The sequence below is a fragment of the Equus quagga genome, chromosome 19, assembly GCF_021613505.1.
Source record: "Equus quagga isolate Etosha38 chromosome 19, UCLA_HA_Equagga_1.0, whole genome shotgun sequence".
Classification (NCBI taxonomy): Eukaryota; Metazoa; Chordata; class Mammalia; order Perissodactyla; family Equidae; genus Equus; species Equus quagga.
The window spans coordinates 7844457-7861911 of record NC_060285.1 but is presented as its reverse complement, the minus strand read 5'-3'; the positions used below and the strand labels follow the sequence as shown (position 1 = coordinate 7861911).

General features: G+C 38.4%; 1 protein-coding gene across 1 annotated transcript in view; it reads left to right on the top strand.

The window, feature by feature from the left end:
• The window catches only part of WBP2NL (WBP2 N-terminal like), a 34428-nt gene continuing 16973 nt past the window's right edge, over window positions 1-17455 (top strand). Inside the window, exon 1 of the mRNA XM_046646696.1 lies at window positions 1-62. Coding sequence (XP_046502652.1) covers window positions 1-62 — 62 coding nt within the window. The remainder of the gene's footprint in view (window positions 63-17455) is intronic.

The window sequence follows — 17455 nt, the reverse complement described above, 5'->3', positions numbered from 1 at the left end:
ATGGCGGTGAACAAGAACCACACCCAGAGCCGCAGCGGGGTTGTCGTTCCTTTTGGCGAAAGGTGCCTGAGGGGAAGCCTGGGGTGTGGTCAGAGGAGGGAGGACACCACGGGGTAGAGCTGGCGGCTCGCAAACTCTCAGCGAATCAGACACTTTCCCGCCTTTCCCGGGCGCGTCCCGCCGACTCCCTCCGCTCCATGAGGGCGCGCGCCTGCTCGCGGGCGGTCCGGATGGAGGCGGGGCCTCGCACGTGTGAGGGCGGGATGGCTCCTCCGCGTGAGTGAGGGAGGCGGTGGCGGCGCTGGGCCAGAGGCTCGTGTCACCTCGGCAGAAAGATGGCAGCGCCCTGGCGGCGATGGAGTCGCCCCGCCACTCGGGTCGCGTGCGGCTGCCGTTGGGAGCGCGCGGGTTTTGCGGGGTGACGGCGGCCGGGGGGCCGTGGGCGCTCCCTGCCCCCACTCCCGGGAACAGGGTCCCGGGCTTCGGGGAGGAGGAAGGGGCATGAGTGTGGATCATTCTGGAAAGATCCCGAACTGTCGGCCTCCTCTGGCCCTCAGCACTTCCCAAAGCCCCCTTTCTTCGCCCCAGCCAGGGAGGTAGATGACTGCTCTTACTTTATGGAAAAGATGGGGACCGGAAGAAGAGCAGCCGAGGGGGAACGCCGCCGGCGCGGCCTCGCATCGTCGCTGTGCGGTGTCCCCGCTGCCCCTCCCCTCGGTCGGAGCAGCCGCTTCCACCACCCCACCGGCTGCCTCGCCTCCGCTCCCCAGCTCCGTTTCCCGCGGTCCCTCCCGGCGTCCCCGCGGTTCTTCATCGCGCTCCTCTCTGGCTCCGATGCGTCCTCGTTTTCTTCGCTCTCGCCCGGTCGGGCGCCTCGGAAACCCCGTGCCGTGCTCGGGGAAGACCGAGCACACCTAGGTCGCTCTGAAGATCCGGGAAGACGGGACCCAGTGCTGAAGTCCAGAGCTTCTTCCACGCTTGCTTCCCCGGAAGATCGTCTTGGCTGACTTGCACGTGCCGCCGGGGCGGCGCGTCCCCCTTTGCTCCCCGGGGACCTCGGCTTCTTCGTTCGGCTTCGCGGCTGGGGTGCCTGCTGGCCGCGCGCGCAGTCCTGGAGCGCCGTGGCCCGTGTGCCCGGGGCTCTGTGCCCTGAGGCCGCTTCTGATCTGCTGTTTGGTGTCTTCTCGCTCAGGCTATGGGTTTATGTCTCTGCTTTTCTCTTTGTGTGTTGGAGACGGGAATGAAGCATGTTTGGAAAAAAAAATTATAACAGGAACACGGATTTTATGGTCCTTTGAATTATCTTTATGGCGTCCATTCCGTGCTCTTGAATACTTAACATAGCCAAGCACTGTTCTAAGAGCTTTATACTTGCAACTGCTCTGTCTACAGTGAGGGTCGGTAGGATGTCCCTAATTTCACAGGTGGGAAAACTGAAACAGAAGGAATTTGCTTAAAATCGTATGGCCAGTGCATATGGGAGAGCTTTGATTTGGGTCCGAACTTGGTACGGTGCATTAACTTCTCTACTCCAGCTGTCCCTCCAAAAGGAAGAGAACTGTCTCTGTCCTCGTCAAACAAGGCCCTGTCCGTGCTCTGCTTCCTGGATAGAGACGACTTTGAAGAAATAGGTTGAAAGGGCGTAGATTCGTTATATTTTGACTTCTCTTGCGTGTTCGCAATGCGGTTTGGGAAATTCATCACAGCTTGGCTGTGTTTGGTGGAGACTTTTTTCTTATCTCAGCTGAGAAGTCATAAATGTATGGGCAGGACTCTACTGGTAAAAAGGGAAGACATTGAGGTTTTTTTTAAAACCCATATTCTAAAGCTTGTGGAGATTATACCATGCGTTTATTGTAGAAAAACTGGAAAAAAATTTAAGTTACACCAGATTCCAATAGCCAGTGGTTTTTATGTTGTCATCTGTATCCTTCTGTACTTTCCCCTATGGAAACTTACAATCCTCCCCCCTCCGCACTTTGTAACTTGCTTTCCTCATTTACCAATATATTGGGAATGCATTCCAGTATCAATATTTACATCATTATTTTCAATGGCTGGTATTCAGTATGGGCAAATATTTACTTAAGCCCCTATCTGGGATATTCTGGTTTCAATTTGTCATTGCTATAAACATTGCTGCAGTAAACATTTTTGAAAACGTATTTTTTACTTTTTATTGAGATCATGATAGTTTACAACCTTGTGAAATTTCAGTTGTACGTTATTGTTTGTCAGTCATGTTGTAGGTGCACCCCTTCACCCTTTGTGCCCATCCCCTAACCCCCTTTCCCCTGGTAACCACTGATCTGTTCTCTTTGTCTACATGTTTAACTTCCAGATATGAGTGGAGTCATACAGAGATTGTCTTTCTCTATCAGGCTTATTTCTCTTAACATAATACCCTCAAGGTCCATCCATGTTGTTGTGAATGGGACGATTTTATCCTTTTTTATGGCTGAGTAGTATCGTATTGTATATATATACCATATCTTCTTTATCCAATCATCTGTTGATGGGCACTTAGGTTGCTTCCACATCTTGGCTATTGTAAATAATGCTGCAGTGAACATAGGGGTGCACAGGACTTTTGGAATTGCTGATTTCATGTTCTTTGGATAGATACCCAGTACTGGGATGGCTGGGTCATATGGTATTCCTATTTTTAATTTTTTGAGAAATCTCCATACTGTTTTCCATAGTGGCTGCACCAGTTTGCATTCCCACCAGCAGTGTATGAGGGTTCCCTTTTCTCCACACCCTCCCCAACATTTGTTACTTTTTGTTTTGGTTATTTTTGCCCTTCTAATGGGCATAAGGTGATAGCTTAGTGTAGTTTTGATTTGCGTTTCTGTGATGATCAGTGATGATGAACATCTTTTCATGTGCCTATTGGCCATCCGTGTATTTTCTTTGGAGAAATGTCTGTCTATGTTCCCTGCCAGTTTTTGATTGAGTTGTTTGATTTTTTGTTGTTGAGTTGTGTGAGTTCTTTATATAGTATGGAGATTAACCCTTTCTTGGATATATGACTTGCAAATATTTTTTCCCAATTGTTGGGTTGTTTTTTTGTTCTAATCCTGTTTTCCCTTGCCTTGAAGAAGCTCTTTAGTCTCATGAGGTCCCATTTGTTTAATCTTTCTATTGTTTCCCTTGTCTGAGAAGACATGGTGTCCAAAAAGATCCTTTTGATACTGATGTCAAAGGGTGCACTGCCTATGTTTTCTTCTAGAAGCCTTATGGTTTCAAGTCTTATCTTTAGGTCTTTGATCCATTTTGAGTTTATTTTGGTGAATGGTGAAAAAGAATGGTCAATTTTCATTCTTTTACATGTGGCTGTCCAGTTTTACCAGCACCATTTGTTGAAGAGACTTCCTTTTCTCCATTGTGTGCCGTCAGCTCCTTTGTCGAAGATTAGCTGTCCATGGATGTGTGGTTTTATTTCTGGGCTTTCAATTCTGTCCCATTGATCTGTGCACCTGTTTTTGTACCAGTACCATGCTGTTTTGATTACTGTAGCTTTGTAGTATGTTTTGAAGTCAGGGATTGTGATGCCTCCAGCTTTCTTCTTTTTTCTCAGGATTGCTTTAGCAATTCAGGGTCTTTTGTTGCCCCATATGAATTTTAGGATTCTTTGTTCTATTTCTGTAAAGGATGTCATTGGGATTCTGATTGGGATGGCATTGAATCTGTAGATTGCTTTAGGTAGTATGGACATTTTAACTATGTTTATTCTTCCAATCCATGTGCATGGAATGTCTTTCCATCTCTTTATGTCGTCATTAGTTTCTTTCAGGAAAGTCTTATAGTTTTCATTGTATAGGTCTTTCACTTCCTTGGTTAAATTTACCCCAAGGTATTTTATTCTTTTTGTTGCGATTCTGAATGGGATTGAGTTCTTGAGATCTTTTTCTGTTAGTTCATTGTTAGCATATAGAAATGCTACTGATTTATGTATGTTGATTTTATACCCTGCAACTTTGCTGTAGTTGTTGATTATTTCTAATAGTTTTCTAATGGGTTCTTTGGGGTTTTCTATATATAAGATCATGCTGTCTGCAAACAGCAAGAGTTTCACTTCTTCATTGCCTATTTGGATTCTTTTTATTTCTTTTTCCTGCCTAATTGCTCTGGCCAAAACCTCCAGTACTGTGTCGAATAAGAGTGGTGAGAGTGGACACTCTTGTGTTGTTCCTGTTCTCAGAGGGATGGCTTTCAGTTTTTGTCTATTGAGAATGATGTTGGCTGTGGGTTTGTCATATATAGCCTTTATTATGTTGAGGTACTTTCCTTCTATACCCATTTTATTGAGAGTTTTTTAATCATAAATGGATGTTGGATCTTGTCAAATGCTTTCTCTGCATCTATTGAGATGATCATGTGGTTTTTGTTTCTCATTTTGTTAATGTGGTGTATCACATTGATTGACTTATGGATGTTAAACCATCCCTGTGTCCCTGGTATAAATCCCACTTGATCATGGTGTATGATCTTTTTAATGTATTGCTGTATTTGGTTTGCTGGATTTTTGTTGAGGATTTTTGCATCTGTGTTTCATCAGTGATATTGGGCTGTAGTTTTCCTTCTTTGTGTTGTCCTTGTCTGGTTTTGGGATCAGGGTGATGTTGGCTTCATAGAATGTGTTAGGAAGTGCTCCATCTTCCTCAATTTTCTGGAATAGTTTGAGAAAGATAAGTATTAAATCTTCTTTGAATGTTTGGTAGAATTCTGCACAGAAGCTGTTTGGTCCTGGACTTTTATTTTTGGGGAGGTTTTTGATTACTGTGAAAACTTATTTTTGCCCACTTGTCAAAATGTTTCTTTGGGATTTGTTCCCGAGAGTGGAATTGTGGGATCAGAGGCCATAGACTTTATTTGTTGGTTGGTTGGTTTTTTGGTGAGGAAGATTTGCCCTGAGATTTGCCTAAAAAATCTGCATCTTTTTTTGCTTGAGGAGCATTAGCCCTGAGCTAACATCTGTGCCAGTCTTCCTATATTTTGTATGTGGGTGGCCACCACAGCATGGCTGATGAGTGGAGTAGGTCAGAGCCTCGGTTCTGAACCTGCAAACATGGGGTGCTGAAATGGAGTGTGTGGAACTTTAACCACTCGGCCACTGGGCTGGCCTCAAGGACAGAGACTTAAAAAAAAGATTAAAATATATTTTAAAAAATACAAAAATTCTTGTCAAAAGTACTTTAAAATATATAGCTATATATAGAAATATGTTTTTTTTCAAAATCAATCTACAGCGTTATATCAATTTATGTTCCTCTCAATACTCTGAGTGCCCATTTCACCACACCTTTGCCAACATCTGGAGTTAGTCTTTGATAACTCTGCCAGTCTGATAAGTAAATAATGGAATCTTTAAAAAATTTTTTTTATTGCTACTGAGCTTAGTTTTTTCATATGGTTATTGGCTATTTATATGTCTTTGGTAAATTTTCTTGGTTCATAAATTTTCTCCATTTTTTACTAAATTGTTCATTTTTTTGTGTGTGGTAAAAAATAAAATTTATCATCTTAACAATTTTTAAAAGAATTAAAATTGTGTATATTTAAGATATACAACATGGTGATTTGATATACATATAGATAGTGAAATTATTATAGTCAAGATAATTAATGTATCTTCTCACATAACCATTTTTTTTGGTGAGATGAGTGTGTCTGAAATCTACTCTCATCATATTTCCAGTGTTCAATACAGTATTAAGTATAGTAATTATGCCTGTACATTAGATCTCTAGACTTATTCATCCTACATAACTACAAATTTGTACCCTTTGACCAACACCTCCCCATTCCCTGTCGCCCCCCTCCAGCTCCTGTTAACCACCATTCTACTCCCTGCTTCTATGCATTTAACTTTTTTTTTTTGACTCCACATACAAGTGAGATCATACAATATTTATCTTTGTCTGGATTATTTCACTTATCATAATGTCCTTAAGGTTCATGCATGTTGTAGCATCGACAGGATTTCCTTCTTTCTCATGACTGAATAATTCCATTGTATACACACATATATATATACCACATATTCTTTATCCATTCATCTGTTGATGGACATTTTGGTTGTTTCCATATCTTGGCTATTGTGAGTAATGCTGCAGTGAACATAGGAGTGCAGATATCTCTTTGATATCGTGTTTTCATTTCCTTTGGATATATACCAAGAAGTGGGATTGCTGGATGATATAGTAGTTTTATTTTTATTGCATTGATTGATTTTTATATGTTGAACCATCCTTGCATTTCAGGAATGAATCCCACTTGATCATTGTGTATAATCCTTTTAATGTGCTGTTAATAATCAATTTGCTGGTATTTTGTTGAGGATTTTTGCATCAGTATTTTTCAGGGTTATTGGTCTGTAGTTTTCTTGTCTTGTAGTGTCTTTTTCTGGATTTGATATCAGGGTAATGCTGGCCTGATAGAATGATCTTGGAAATGTTCCCTCTTCTTCAGTTTTTGGGAAGATTTTCAGGAGGATTAGTGTTAAGTTTTCTTTAAATGTTTGATGAATTCTCCAGTGAAGCCATCTGATCCTGGGCTTTTCTTCATTGGGAAGTTTTTGATTACTGATGTAATCTCCTTACTTGTTATTGGTCTGTTCAGGTTTTGTATTTCTTCATGATTTAGTTTTGGTAGGTTGTGTGTTCCTAGGAATTTATCCATTTCCTCTAGGTTATCCAATTTGTTGGCATACAATTGTTCATAGTATTCTTATGTAATCTGTTTTATTTCTGTGATTTCAGTTGTAATATCCTCTCTTTCATTGCTGATTTTAGTTGAGTCATCTCCTTTTTAATAGTGTAGCTGAGGGTTTGTCAATTTTGTTGATCTTTTCAAAAAACCAGCTCTTAGTTTCACTGATTTTTTTTCTATTGCTTTTCTGTTCTCTCTTTTGTTTATGTCTGCTCTAACCTTTATTGCTTTCCTTCTGCTAGCTTTGGGTTTAGTTTGTTCTTTAGTTTCATGAGGTGTAAAGTTAGGTTGTTGATTTGAGATCTTTCTTCTCTTTTAATGTATAGAGTTACAGCTATAAACTTCCCTCTTAACACTGCTTTTGCCACATCCCATAGTTTGGCATGTTGTGTTTTCATTTTCATTTGTCTTAAGGTATTTTTTTAGTTTCCCTTGTGACTTCTTCTTTGATCCATTGGTTATATAAGAATGTTTTGTTTATTTGTTTATTTTTTATAGTTTTCTTTATGTATTTTTTTCTCTTTTTTTTAAAGATTGGCACCTGAGCTAACAACTGTTGTCAATCTTCTTCTTCTATTTTTTTCTTCCCAAAGCCCCCTAGTACATGGTTGTATATTCCAGTTGTGAGTGCCTCTAGTTGTGCTATGTGGGATGCTGCTTCAGAAAGGTGCCATGTCTGCACCTGGGATCCAAACTGGTGAAACCCTAGGCTGCTGAAGCGGAGTGCACAAACTTAACCACTCAGCCATGGGGCCAGCCCTGAATATTTTGTTTAATTTCCACATGTTTGTGGATTTTCCAGTTTTCCTTGTGCTGTTGATTTCTAGTTTTCATTCCATTGTGATCAGAAAAGATGCTTTAGATGATTTTAATATAATTGAATTTGTTAAGACTTGTTTTGTGGCCTAACATGTAGTGTATCCTGGAGAATGTTCCATGTGCACTTGAGAACAATGTATATTATGTTGTTGGGTGGAGTGTTCTGTATATGTCTGTTAGGTCCAATTGGTCTACAGTGTTGTTCAGTTCCTCTATTTCTTTATTGATCTTCTGTCTGGTTGTTCTATCCATTATTAAAAGTGGGAGTGTTGATGTCTCCTACTATTATTGTGTTACTTTCTGTTTCTCTCTTTAATTGTGTCAAAGTATACTTTGTATGTTTAGGAGCTCTGAAGTTGGTTGTATAAATATTTATAACCGTTCTATTTTATTGGTAAATTGACCTTTTGATCACTATATACTGTCTTCCTTTGTCTCTTATAACAGATTTCTGTAAAAAAAATTTAAAGTATGTTTTGTCTGATATTATTAGGAGAGCCACTCTTACTCTCTTTTGGTCACCATTTGTGTGGAATATCTTTTTCCATCTTTTCGCTTTTAGCCTGTGTGTCCTTACATCTGGAGTGAGTCTCTTGTGGACAGCATATAGTTGAATTGTAAGTTGTTCATCTTTTGATGGAGGGTTCAAATATCAGAACCATTTCTCTTTAGTTAGGAACCTACTTACAAGTTGTAAATAAAAAGTATGCAAAATCTTTGCATATTTAGTATCTGGCACTTAGTTAGGGCTTAATGAATCATACGGACATTAACTCAGATTCAGATGATTAACTATTGGAACTTGAACTTTTGCCTGAGGTTCTAGTTAGTGTTGGAGGCAGGATAGTATTTGATGGCCTTAGCTGAATGGTGCTGTGAAATTTTTTATACAGTTTTTACACCTTTCTTAAAAATCTGTTGTTTCTACATTATAACATTTACCAACATGGTGAAAATTCATTCTTTGTTTCACTGTACTATGCTTTCATTGAATTTTTGCAATCAATATGCCATCCTTGTAGGACAGTGTTTCTCAGTCTGGGACGAGTTTGCCCCCAGGAGACACTTCTGGTTTTCACGATTAGTGGGGTTACTGCTGGTATTTGGTGGGTAGAGGCTAGGGCTGCTGCTAAACGATCTACAGTGCACAGCACAGCCTCCCAACAACAAATAATTATCCAACCCAAATGTGCCAAGATTGGGAAACCCTGGGTAGAAGATGCCGACCCAAGGATTTGTCAGAAAGAAATTCAAGAGTACTCCTACCTCCTGAACATTTCAACATGTCTAGAGCCAAATTTATGTCCCCACTCCCCAATAAACTTTGTTTTCTGATTCCCCTATTTCTTTGGAGGCAAAAGTCACCTGGATTTCTCACGATCTTTTTGTCTCCCAGATCCAATGAGTTACCAAACTCAGGGGATACTTTCTTCACGGTCTTTTAAATTAAATTACTTATTGAGGTTTCACACTTAAACTATAAACCCACTTTTTTATTGAGGTAAAATTCACATTACAAAATTTGTCATTTTAAGGTGTACAATTAACTTTTTATATTCACAATATCATGCAACTGGCATCATCACCTAGTTTCAGAACATCTTCATCACCCCAAAAGAAACCATGTACCCGTTATGCAGTCACTCCCCATTCTTCACTCAACCGAGCTCCTGACGTCCTTCAATCAATTGGCTTTCTCCCTCTATGGATTTGCCTGTTCTGGACATCTCATATAAATGGGCTTATAGAATATGTGGCTTTTTGTGTTTGACTTTTACTTAGCATAATGTTTTCAAGGTTCATCCATATTGTAGCATGTATCATTCCTTTTTATGGCTGAATAATATTCCATTCTATGGGTATACCAAAGTTGTATGTCCATTCATCAATTGGATTGTTTCCACTTTTTGACTGTTATGTATAATGCTGCTATGTACATTTGTGTACAAGTCTTTGTGTAGACATGTGTTTTAATTTCTCTTGGGTATATACGTAAGAGTGGAATTGCTGGACCATATGGTAATTCTATGTTTAACTTTTTGAGGAACTGCCAGACTGTTTTCCGCAGCAGCTGCACCACTTTACATTTACAAGTCTTTGCCAGCATTTGTTATTTTCCATTTTAAAAGGTAATCATAGCCATCTAGTTGTTGTGAAGTGCCATGATTTTGATTTGTGTTTCCCTAGAGACAAACGATGTTGAGCATTATTCATATGCTTATTGGCCATTATTTATTTGCTTTGAAGAAATGTCTGTTGAAGTCCTACGCCTATTTTTAAATTGGGTTGTTTGTCTTTTTGTTGTTGAGTTGTATGTATTTTTTATATATTCTAGATATTAAACCCTTGTCAGATATAAGATTTTCAGATATTTTTCCCACTCTTTGGGTTGTCTTTTCAATTTCTTTACAGTGTCCTTTAATCCACAAAAGTTTCTAATTTTGATGAAGTCCAGTTTATCTATTTTTTCTTTTGTTACTTGTGCTTTTGGTGTCATATTTAAGAAACAGTTGCCTAATACAAGGTCATTAAGTTTTACATCCATGTTTCCTTCTGATAGTTTTAGCTTTTACCTAAAGGTAAAATGGAGGCCTTTGATCCATTTTGAGTTTATTTCTGTATATGGTGTAAGGTAGGAGTCCAGATTCCTTCTTTTGCATGTGATTATCAAGCTGTCCCACCACCATTTGTTGAAGAGACTATTCTTCCTTGTTGAATGGTCTTGGAACCTTTGTCAAAAATCAATTGACCATAGATGTTTGAGTTTATTTCTTGACTTTCAATTCTATTCTGTTGCTCTATATGTCTATCCTTATACCAATACCACCCTATTTGATTATTGCAGCTTTTAGTAACTTTTGAAATCAGGAAGTATGAGTCCTGCAACTTTGTTCTTCTTTTTCAAGATTATTTTGGCTATTTGGGATCTCTTGCAATTCCATGTGAATTTCAGGATCAGTTTTTCCATTTCTGCAGAAAAGCAGTTAGAATTTTGATAGCAATTTTGTTGAATCTGTATATCATTTGGGGGAAGCATTGCCATCTTAATATTAATTTTTTCAATCTGTAAACATAGGATATCTTTTCATTTATGTAGGTCTTTAAAATTTTTCAGCAGTGTTTTGTAGTTGACAGTGTACAGGTCTTATATGTCCTTGGTTAAATTTATTTCTGAGTATTTTATTATTTTGGATACAAATGTCAATGCAATTGTTTTCTTAATTTCATTTTGACTGATACTTGCTAGTGTATGAAAAATATAACTGAATTTTGTATGTTACTCTTGTATCCTACACCTTTGCTGAACTCAATTATCTCTAATTGTGTGTGTATGTATATGTGTGTGTTCTTTAGGATTTTCTGTGTATGAGATCATGTCATCTTCAAATAGAGATAGTTTTACTACTTTTCCAATGAAGGATGCATTTTATTTCTTGTTCTTGCCTATTTGCCCTGGCTAAAACCTCACGTACAGTATTGAACAGAAGTGGCAAGAACAGAAATCCTTGACTTGTTCCTGATCTTAGATGGAAAGCTTTTAGTTTTTCAAAATTAAGTATGATGTTACCTGTGGGTTTTTAATAAATGCCCTTTATCAGGTTGAGGAAGTTCCCAATATTCCTAGTTTGTTAAATTTTTTTTAACCATAAAACAGTGTTGGATTTTGTCAAATGCATTTTTTCATTCTATTAACGTTGTGTATTACCATAGTAATTAATTAATTACCATACTATTGATTGATTTTCGTATGTTGAACCTCCCTTGCATTTCTAGCATAAATCTCACTTGTCATATAATCTGTTTAATATGCTGCTGGATTTGGTTACTTACTATTTTGTCGAGTATTTTTGCATCTATATTTATGAGATATTGTTCTCTAGTTTTCTTTTGTTGTGATTCCTTTGTTTGGCTTTGGTATCAGGGTAATACTGGCTCATAGAATGAGTTAGGAAGTGTTCCAACAGTTAAGAAGTGTTTGAAAGAGTTTGAGAAGGGCTGGTGTTAGTTCTTCCTTAAATATCTGGAGAATATTCCAATAAAGCCATCTGATCTTGGGCTTTTCTTATTGGAAGTTTTAAATTATTTATTCAATCTCTTTACTTGTTAGAGGTTTATTCAGATTTTATTTCTTCTTTAGTCAATTTTGGTAGTTTGTTTCTAGGAATATTTTCATTTCATCTAGGTTATCAAATTTGTTGGCATATAATTGTTCATATATTCTCTTATAATCCTTTTTATTTCTGTAAAGTCTGAGATAATGTCCCCACTTTTATTCTTAATTTTAGTAATTTGGGTTTTCTCTCTTTTTTTCTTGGTCAGTCTAGTGAAATGTTGGTCAATTTTGTTGATTTTCTCAAATAATTAACTTTTGGTTTCATTGATCCTCTCTATTGTTTTTCTATACTTTATTTCACTTATCTCTACTATAATCTTTATTATTTCCTTCCTTCTACTAGCTTTGGGTTTAGTTTGCTCTTGCTTTTCTAGTTCCATAAGATGGAAGGTTAGATTATTGATTTGAAATCTCTTTTTTAAAATGTAGGCATTAAAGCTATAAATTTCTCTCCTAAGTGCTGCTTTTGCTGTCTCTCAAAGGTTTGGTATGTGTTTTCATTTCATTCATCTTAAAGTATTTTCTAAATTCACTTATGTTTCTTCTTTGACCCACTGGTCATTTAAGAGTGTGTTATTTAATTTCCACATACTTGTTAATTTGACAGATTTCATTCTCTTATTATTTCCAATTTCATTCCATTGTGGTCTGAAAAGATACTCTGTATGATTCCAGTCTTTGTAAATTTAGTGAGACTTGTTTTCTGGCCTAACATATGGTCTGTCCCAGAGAATGTTGCATGTGCACTTGAGAAAAATGTATATTCTAGCTTTGTAGGTGGAGTGTCCTTATATATTAGGTCTAGATGACTTTTGTTAGGTGCATCCATATTTATAATTGTTAAGCCTTTTTTGATTATTGGCCCTTTTATCATTATGTAATATTCCTCTTTTTTTCTTGTAATAATTTTGTCTTAAAGTCTATTTTTTTTCTGATATTGTTATAGCCACTCCAGTTCTCTTTTGGTTACTGTTTGATGGAATATCTTTTATCATTCTTTCATTTTTAACCTATTTGTGTCTTGGGGCCTCAAGTAAGTCTTTTTTAGATAGTATACAGTGGTATCATGTTTTTTAAAATATATTCTACCAGTCTCTGACTTTTAATTGGAGAGTTTAATCCATTTACATTTAATGTAATTATTGATAAGGATTTAACTTCTGTTCTTTTGCTATTTGTTTTATGTATGTCTTGTATAAGTTTTTGTTCCTCAGTTCTGTTAATGCCTTCTTCTGTGTTTAAAAGATATTTTCTAGGGGGGTGACGTCAGCAACATGGCAGCATGAGCTCACCTAGGACTCTCTCCTCTCCAAATTACAACTAAAAAGAGCAACTGCTTTCCAACCAAAAAAAAAAAATCCTAATAACAGAAATCGTCAGAGACCCACAGCAGCCAAACGAGGGAAGGCAGAGAGGCTGGAGCCAGCCTCGGAGGAGCTGGAACGGGGTAGGAGAGAACTTTTTCTCCCTCCCCTAGAGACTGGGATCGCTGCCGCGGGTGCAGGAAGGAGCGGGGGAGGGGCCGCACATTGGGGCATCATTCAGGACTCCCACCGCCAGTGCAGCGGAACCCTCTAACAGGGAAAGCTTTCACGTGGGGGAAGCCCCAGCAAGCCAGGGCCCCGGGAGGCCAAAAAGCGAGAGCTGATCCAGTATAGGTCGGCGTGAGTAAAAGTGCCACTCCTCCCCCAACCCACGCTGCGTGCCGGCATTGCGGCTGAAGGCAGAGGGCTCAGAACGCATGGCTCTCGACCCCCATCTAGTGGCGACAGGCTGTAACTGCAGCAGAATAATAGCATCATGCGCAAAAACCGCTCGTCTACCATCCAGCAATTTATAAAAGCTCCAGTCCAAAAGGAAAACAATAAAAATACAGAAGTAGGTCCTGAGGGCTTGGAAATGGGTAAACTAAGTGAAGATGAGTTCAAAATAGCTATCCTCAAAATATTCAATGAGGTAAAGGGAAATGTAGAGAAACAAGTCAATGAGTTCTGGAGTTACTTCACAAAAGAGCTTGAAATTATAAAGAAGAATCAATTAGAAATACTAAAGATGAAAAATACAATGGATCAGATAAAACAGAATACAGATTCCCTGAATGCCCGTGTAGACACCATAGAGGAGAAAATTAGCATAATCGAAGATAGACAGGCTGAATGGCTCCAGAGAGAGGAAGAAAGAGAGCTAAGAATTAAAAAAACTGAAGAAAATCTCAGAGAAATAGCTGACTCAGTGAGAAAATGGAACTTAAGAATCATCGGAATTCCTGAGGGCGTGGAAAAGGAAAATGGAGCAGAAAGTGTGGTCAACGAAATAATAGAAGAGAACTTCCCAAATCTAGAGATTGAGAGAGAAACGTGTGTGGAGGAACCTTTCAGATGTCCTAGAATTGTCAATGTAAAAAGACCTACTGCAAGGCACATAATAGTAAAAATGGCAAAAATGAAGGACAAAGAAAGAATACTCAGGGTAGCAAGGCAGAAGAAAATAACCTACAAAGGAACCCCCATCAGACTTTCAGTGGATTTCTCTACAGAAACCTTACAAGCTAGGAAAAATTGAGTGACATATTCAAAACTTTAAAGGATAAAAATCTTCAGCCAAGAATACTCTATCCAGCAAAAATATCCTTCAGATATGAGGGAGAAATTAAATCTTTTCCAGACAAACAAAGGCTAAGGGACTTTGTAGTCACAAAACCTCCACTACAAGAAATCCTCAAGAAGGCTCTCATACCTGAAAAAAGTAAAAAAGGGAGTAAAGGGTCACAAAACACAGAGTAGGGAGACAAATAGAATCTGAATAGGATAACAAATATTCAACTATAGCATTAGGATAAAGGGAAGGAAATCACCAAAGCAAAGACAATCTTATCATTATAACCACAAACTCACAACACAAGTTGGAATAAGAGATGAAAATAATAAATTAGGAGGGGAGGAGGAAAGATACTGAAAAAGTCTAGGCTAAGGAAGTAAGAGACCACCAGAAAATGGACTATGTTATACACGAGATTCTGAATACAAACTTCAGGGTAGCCACTAAACTGAAAAACAGAACAGAGACACAAAACATAAATAAGGAAAAATCTAAGATACCCAGCATAAGAAATTTCAGAAGTCAATGGGTAGGCTAAAACACAGGATGAGAAACAAAGGAAACACGGGAAAACCGGAAAATGAGCAACAGAATGACAGCATTAAGCCCTCATGCATCAATACTCACCCTCAATGTCACCGGATTCAACTCTCCAATAAAAAGACACAGAGTGGCAAAATGGATTAAAGAACAAGATCCAACAATTTGTTGCCTCCAGGAAACACACCTCAGCTCCAAGAACAAACACAGGCTCAGAGTGAAGGGGTGGAAGACAATACTTCAAGCTAATAGCAAACAAAAGAAAGCAGGTGTCACAATACTTATATCAGACAAAACAGACTTCAAGATAAGGCAGGTAAAGAGAGACATAGAGGACCAATATATAATGATCAAAGGGACACTTCATCAAGAAGAAATAGCACTTATAAATAGCTATGCACCCAACACAGGAGCACCAAAGTTCATAAAGCAACTATTAACAAACCTAAAAGAAGATATCAAAAAAAATAACACAATAATAGTAGGGGACCTCAACACCCCACTCACATCAATGGACAGATCATCCAGACAGAAAATCAACAAAGAAACAGTGGAGCTAAACGAAAAGCTAAAACAGTTGGACTTAATAGACATATATAGAACACTTCATCCAAAAACAGCAGAATACACATTCTTCTCAAGTGCGCATGGAACATTCTCAATGATAGACCATATGTTGGGAAACAAGGCAAGCCTCTACAAGTTTAAAAAAATTGAAATAATAAGAAGCATCTTCTCTGATCGTAATGCTATACAGCTAGAAATTAATTACAAGAAAAAAGCTGAGAAAGGGACAAGGATGTGGAGACTAAACAATATGCTATTGAACAAGCAATGGATCATTGAAGAAATTAAAGAAGAAATCAAAGAATACCTGGAGACAAATGAAAATGTTAACATGCCATACCAACTCATATGGGATGCAGCAAAAGCTGTATTAAGGGGAAAATTCGTCGCAATTCAGGCACATCTTAACAAACAAGAACAATCCCAAATCAGCAATCTGAAACTGCACCTAACTCATTTACAGAAAGAAGAACAAACAAAGCCCAAAGTCAGCAGAAGGAGAGAAATAATAAAAATCAGAGCAGAAATAAATGCTATTGAAACAAAAAAGGCAGTAGAAAGGATCACTGAAACAAAGAGGTGGTTCTTTGAGAAGATAAATAAAATTGACAAACCCCTAGCCAGACTTACAAAGAAAAAGAGAGAGAAAGCTCAAATAAACAAAATCAGAAATGAAAGAGGAGAAATAACAACAGACTCTGCAGAAATACAACGGACTATAAGAGAATACTACGAAAAACTATATGCCAGCAAAATGGATAACCTAGAGGAAATGGATAAATTCTTGGACTCCTACAATCTCCCAAAGCTCACTCAAGAAGAAGCAGACAATTTGAACAGACCAATCACAAGGAAAGAGATTGAAACAGCCATCAAAAGCATCCCAAAGAATAAAACCCCAGGACCAGATGGGTTTCCTGGGGAATTCTACCAAACTTTCAGAGAAGATTTAATACCTATCCTTTTCAAGCTATTCCAAAAAATTAGGGAGGATGGAACACTTCCTAACACATTCTACGAGGCCAGCATCACGCTGATACCAAAACCTGACAAGGACAGCACGAAAAAAGAGAACTAGCGGCCAATATCGCTGATGAACATAGATGCAAAAATTCTCAACAAAATTTTGGCAACCCGAATACAGCAATTCATCAAAAGGATCATACATCATTATAAAGTGGGATTCATACAAGGGACACAGGGATGGTTCAACATGCGCAAATCAATCAACGTGATACACCACATCAACAAACTGGGGAATAAAAACCACAGGATCATCTCAATAGATGCAGAAAAAGCATTTGACAAGATCAAACAGCCATTTATGATAAAAACTCTGAACAAAATGGGCATAGAAGGGAACTACCTCAACATAATAAAGGCCATATATGACACATCCACAGCCAACATCATTGTCAATGGGCAAAAACTGAGCGCCCTCCCATACAATGGAGAAAAGAAAGTCTTTTCAACAAATGGTGCTGGGAAAACTGGAAAGCCACATGTAAAAGAATGAAAATTGACCATTCTTTTTCACCATTCACCAAAATAAACTCAAAATGGATCAAAGACCTAAAGCTGAGACCTGAAACCATAAGGCTTCTGGAAGGAAACGTAGGCAGTACTCTCTTTGACATCAGTATTAAAAGGATCTTTTTGGACACCATGCCTTCTCAGAGAAGGGAAACAATAGAAAGAATAAACAAATGGGACTTCATCAGACTAAAGAGCTTCTTCAAGGCAAATGAAAACAGGATTGAAACAAAAAAACAACCCACTTACTGGGAAAAAATATTTGCAAGTCATATATCTGACAAAGGCTTAATATCCATAATATATAAAGAACTCTCGCAACTCAACAACAAAACATCAAACAACCCAGTCAAACAATGGGCTGGAGACATGAACAGACATTTCTCCAAAGAAGATATACTGATGGCCAATAGGCACATGAAAAACTGAGCGCCATCCCCCTGAGAACAGGAACAAGACAAGGATGCCCTCTATCACCACTCTTATTTAACATAGTACTGGAGGTCCTGGCCAGAGCAATCAGGCAAGAAAAAGGAATAAAAGGAATCCAAATTGGGGGGGGGGGGGGGG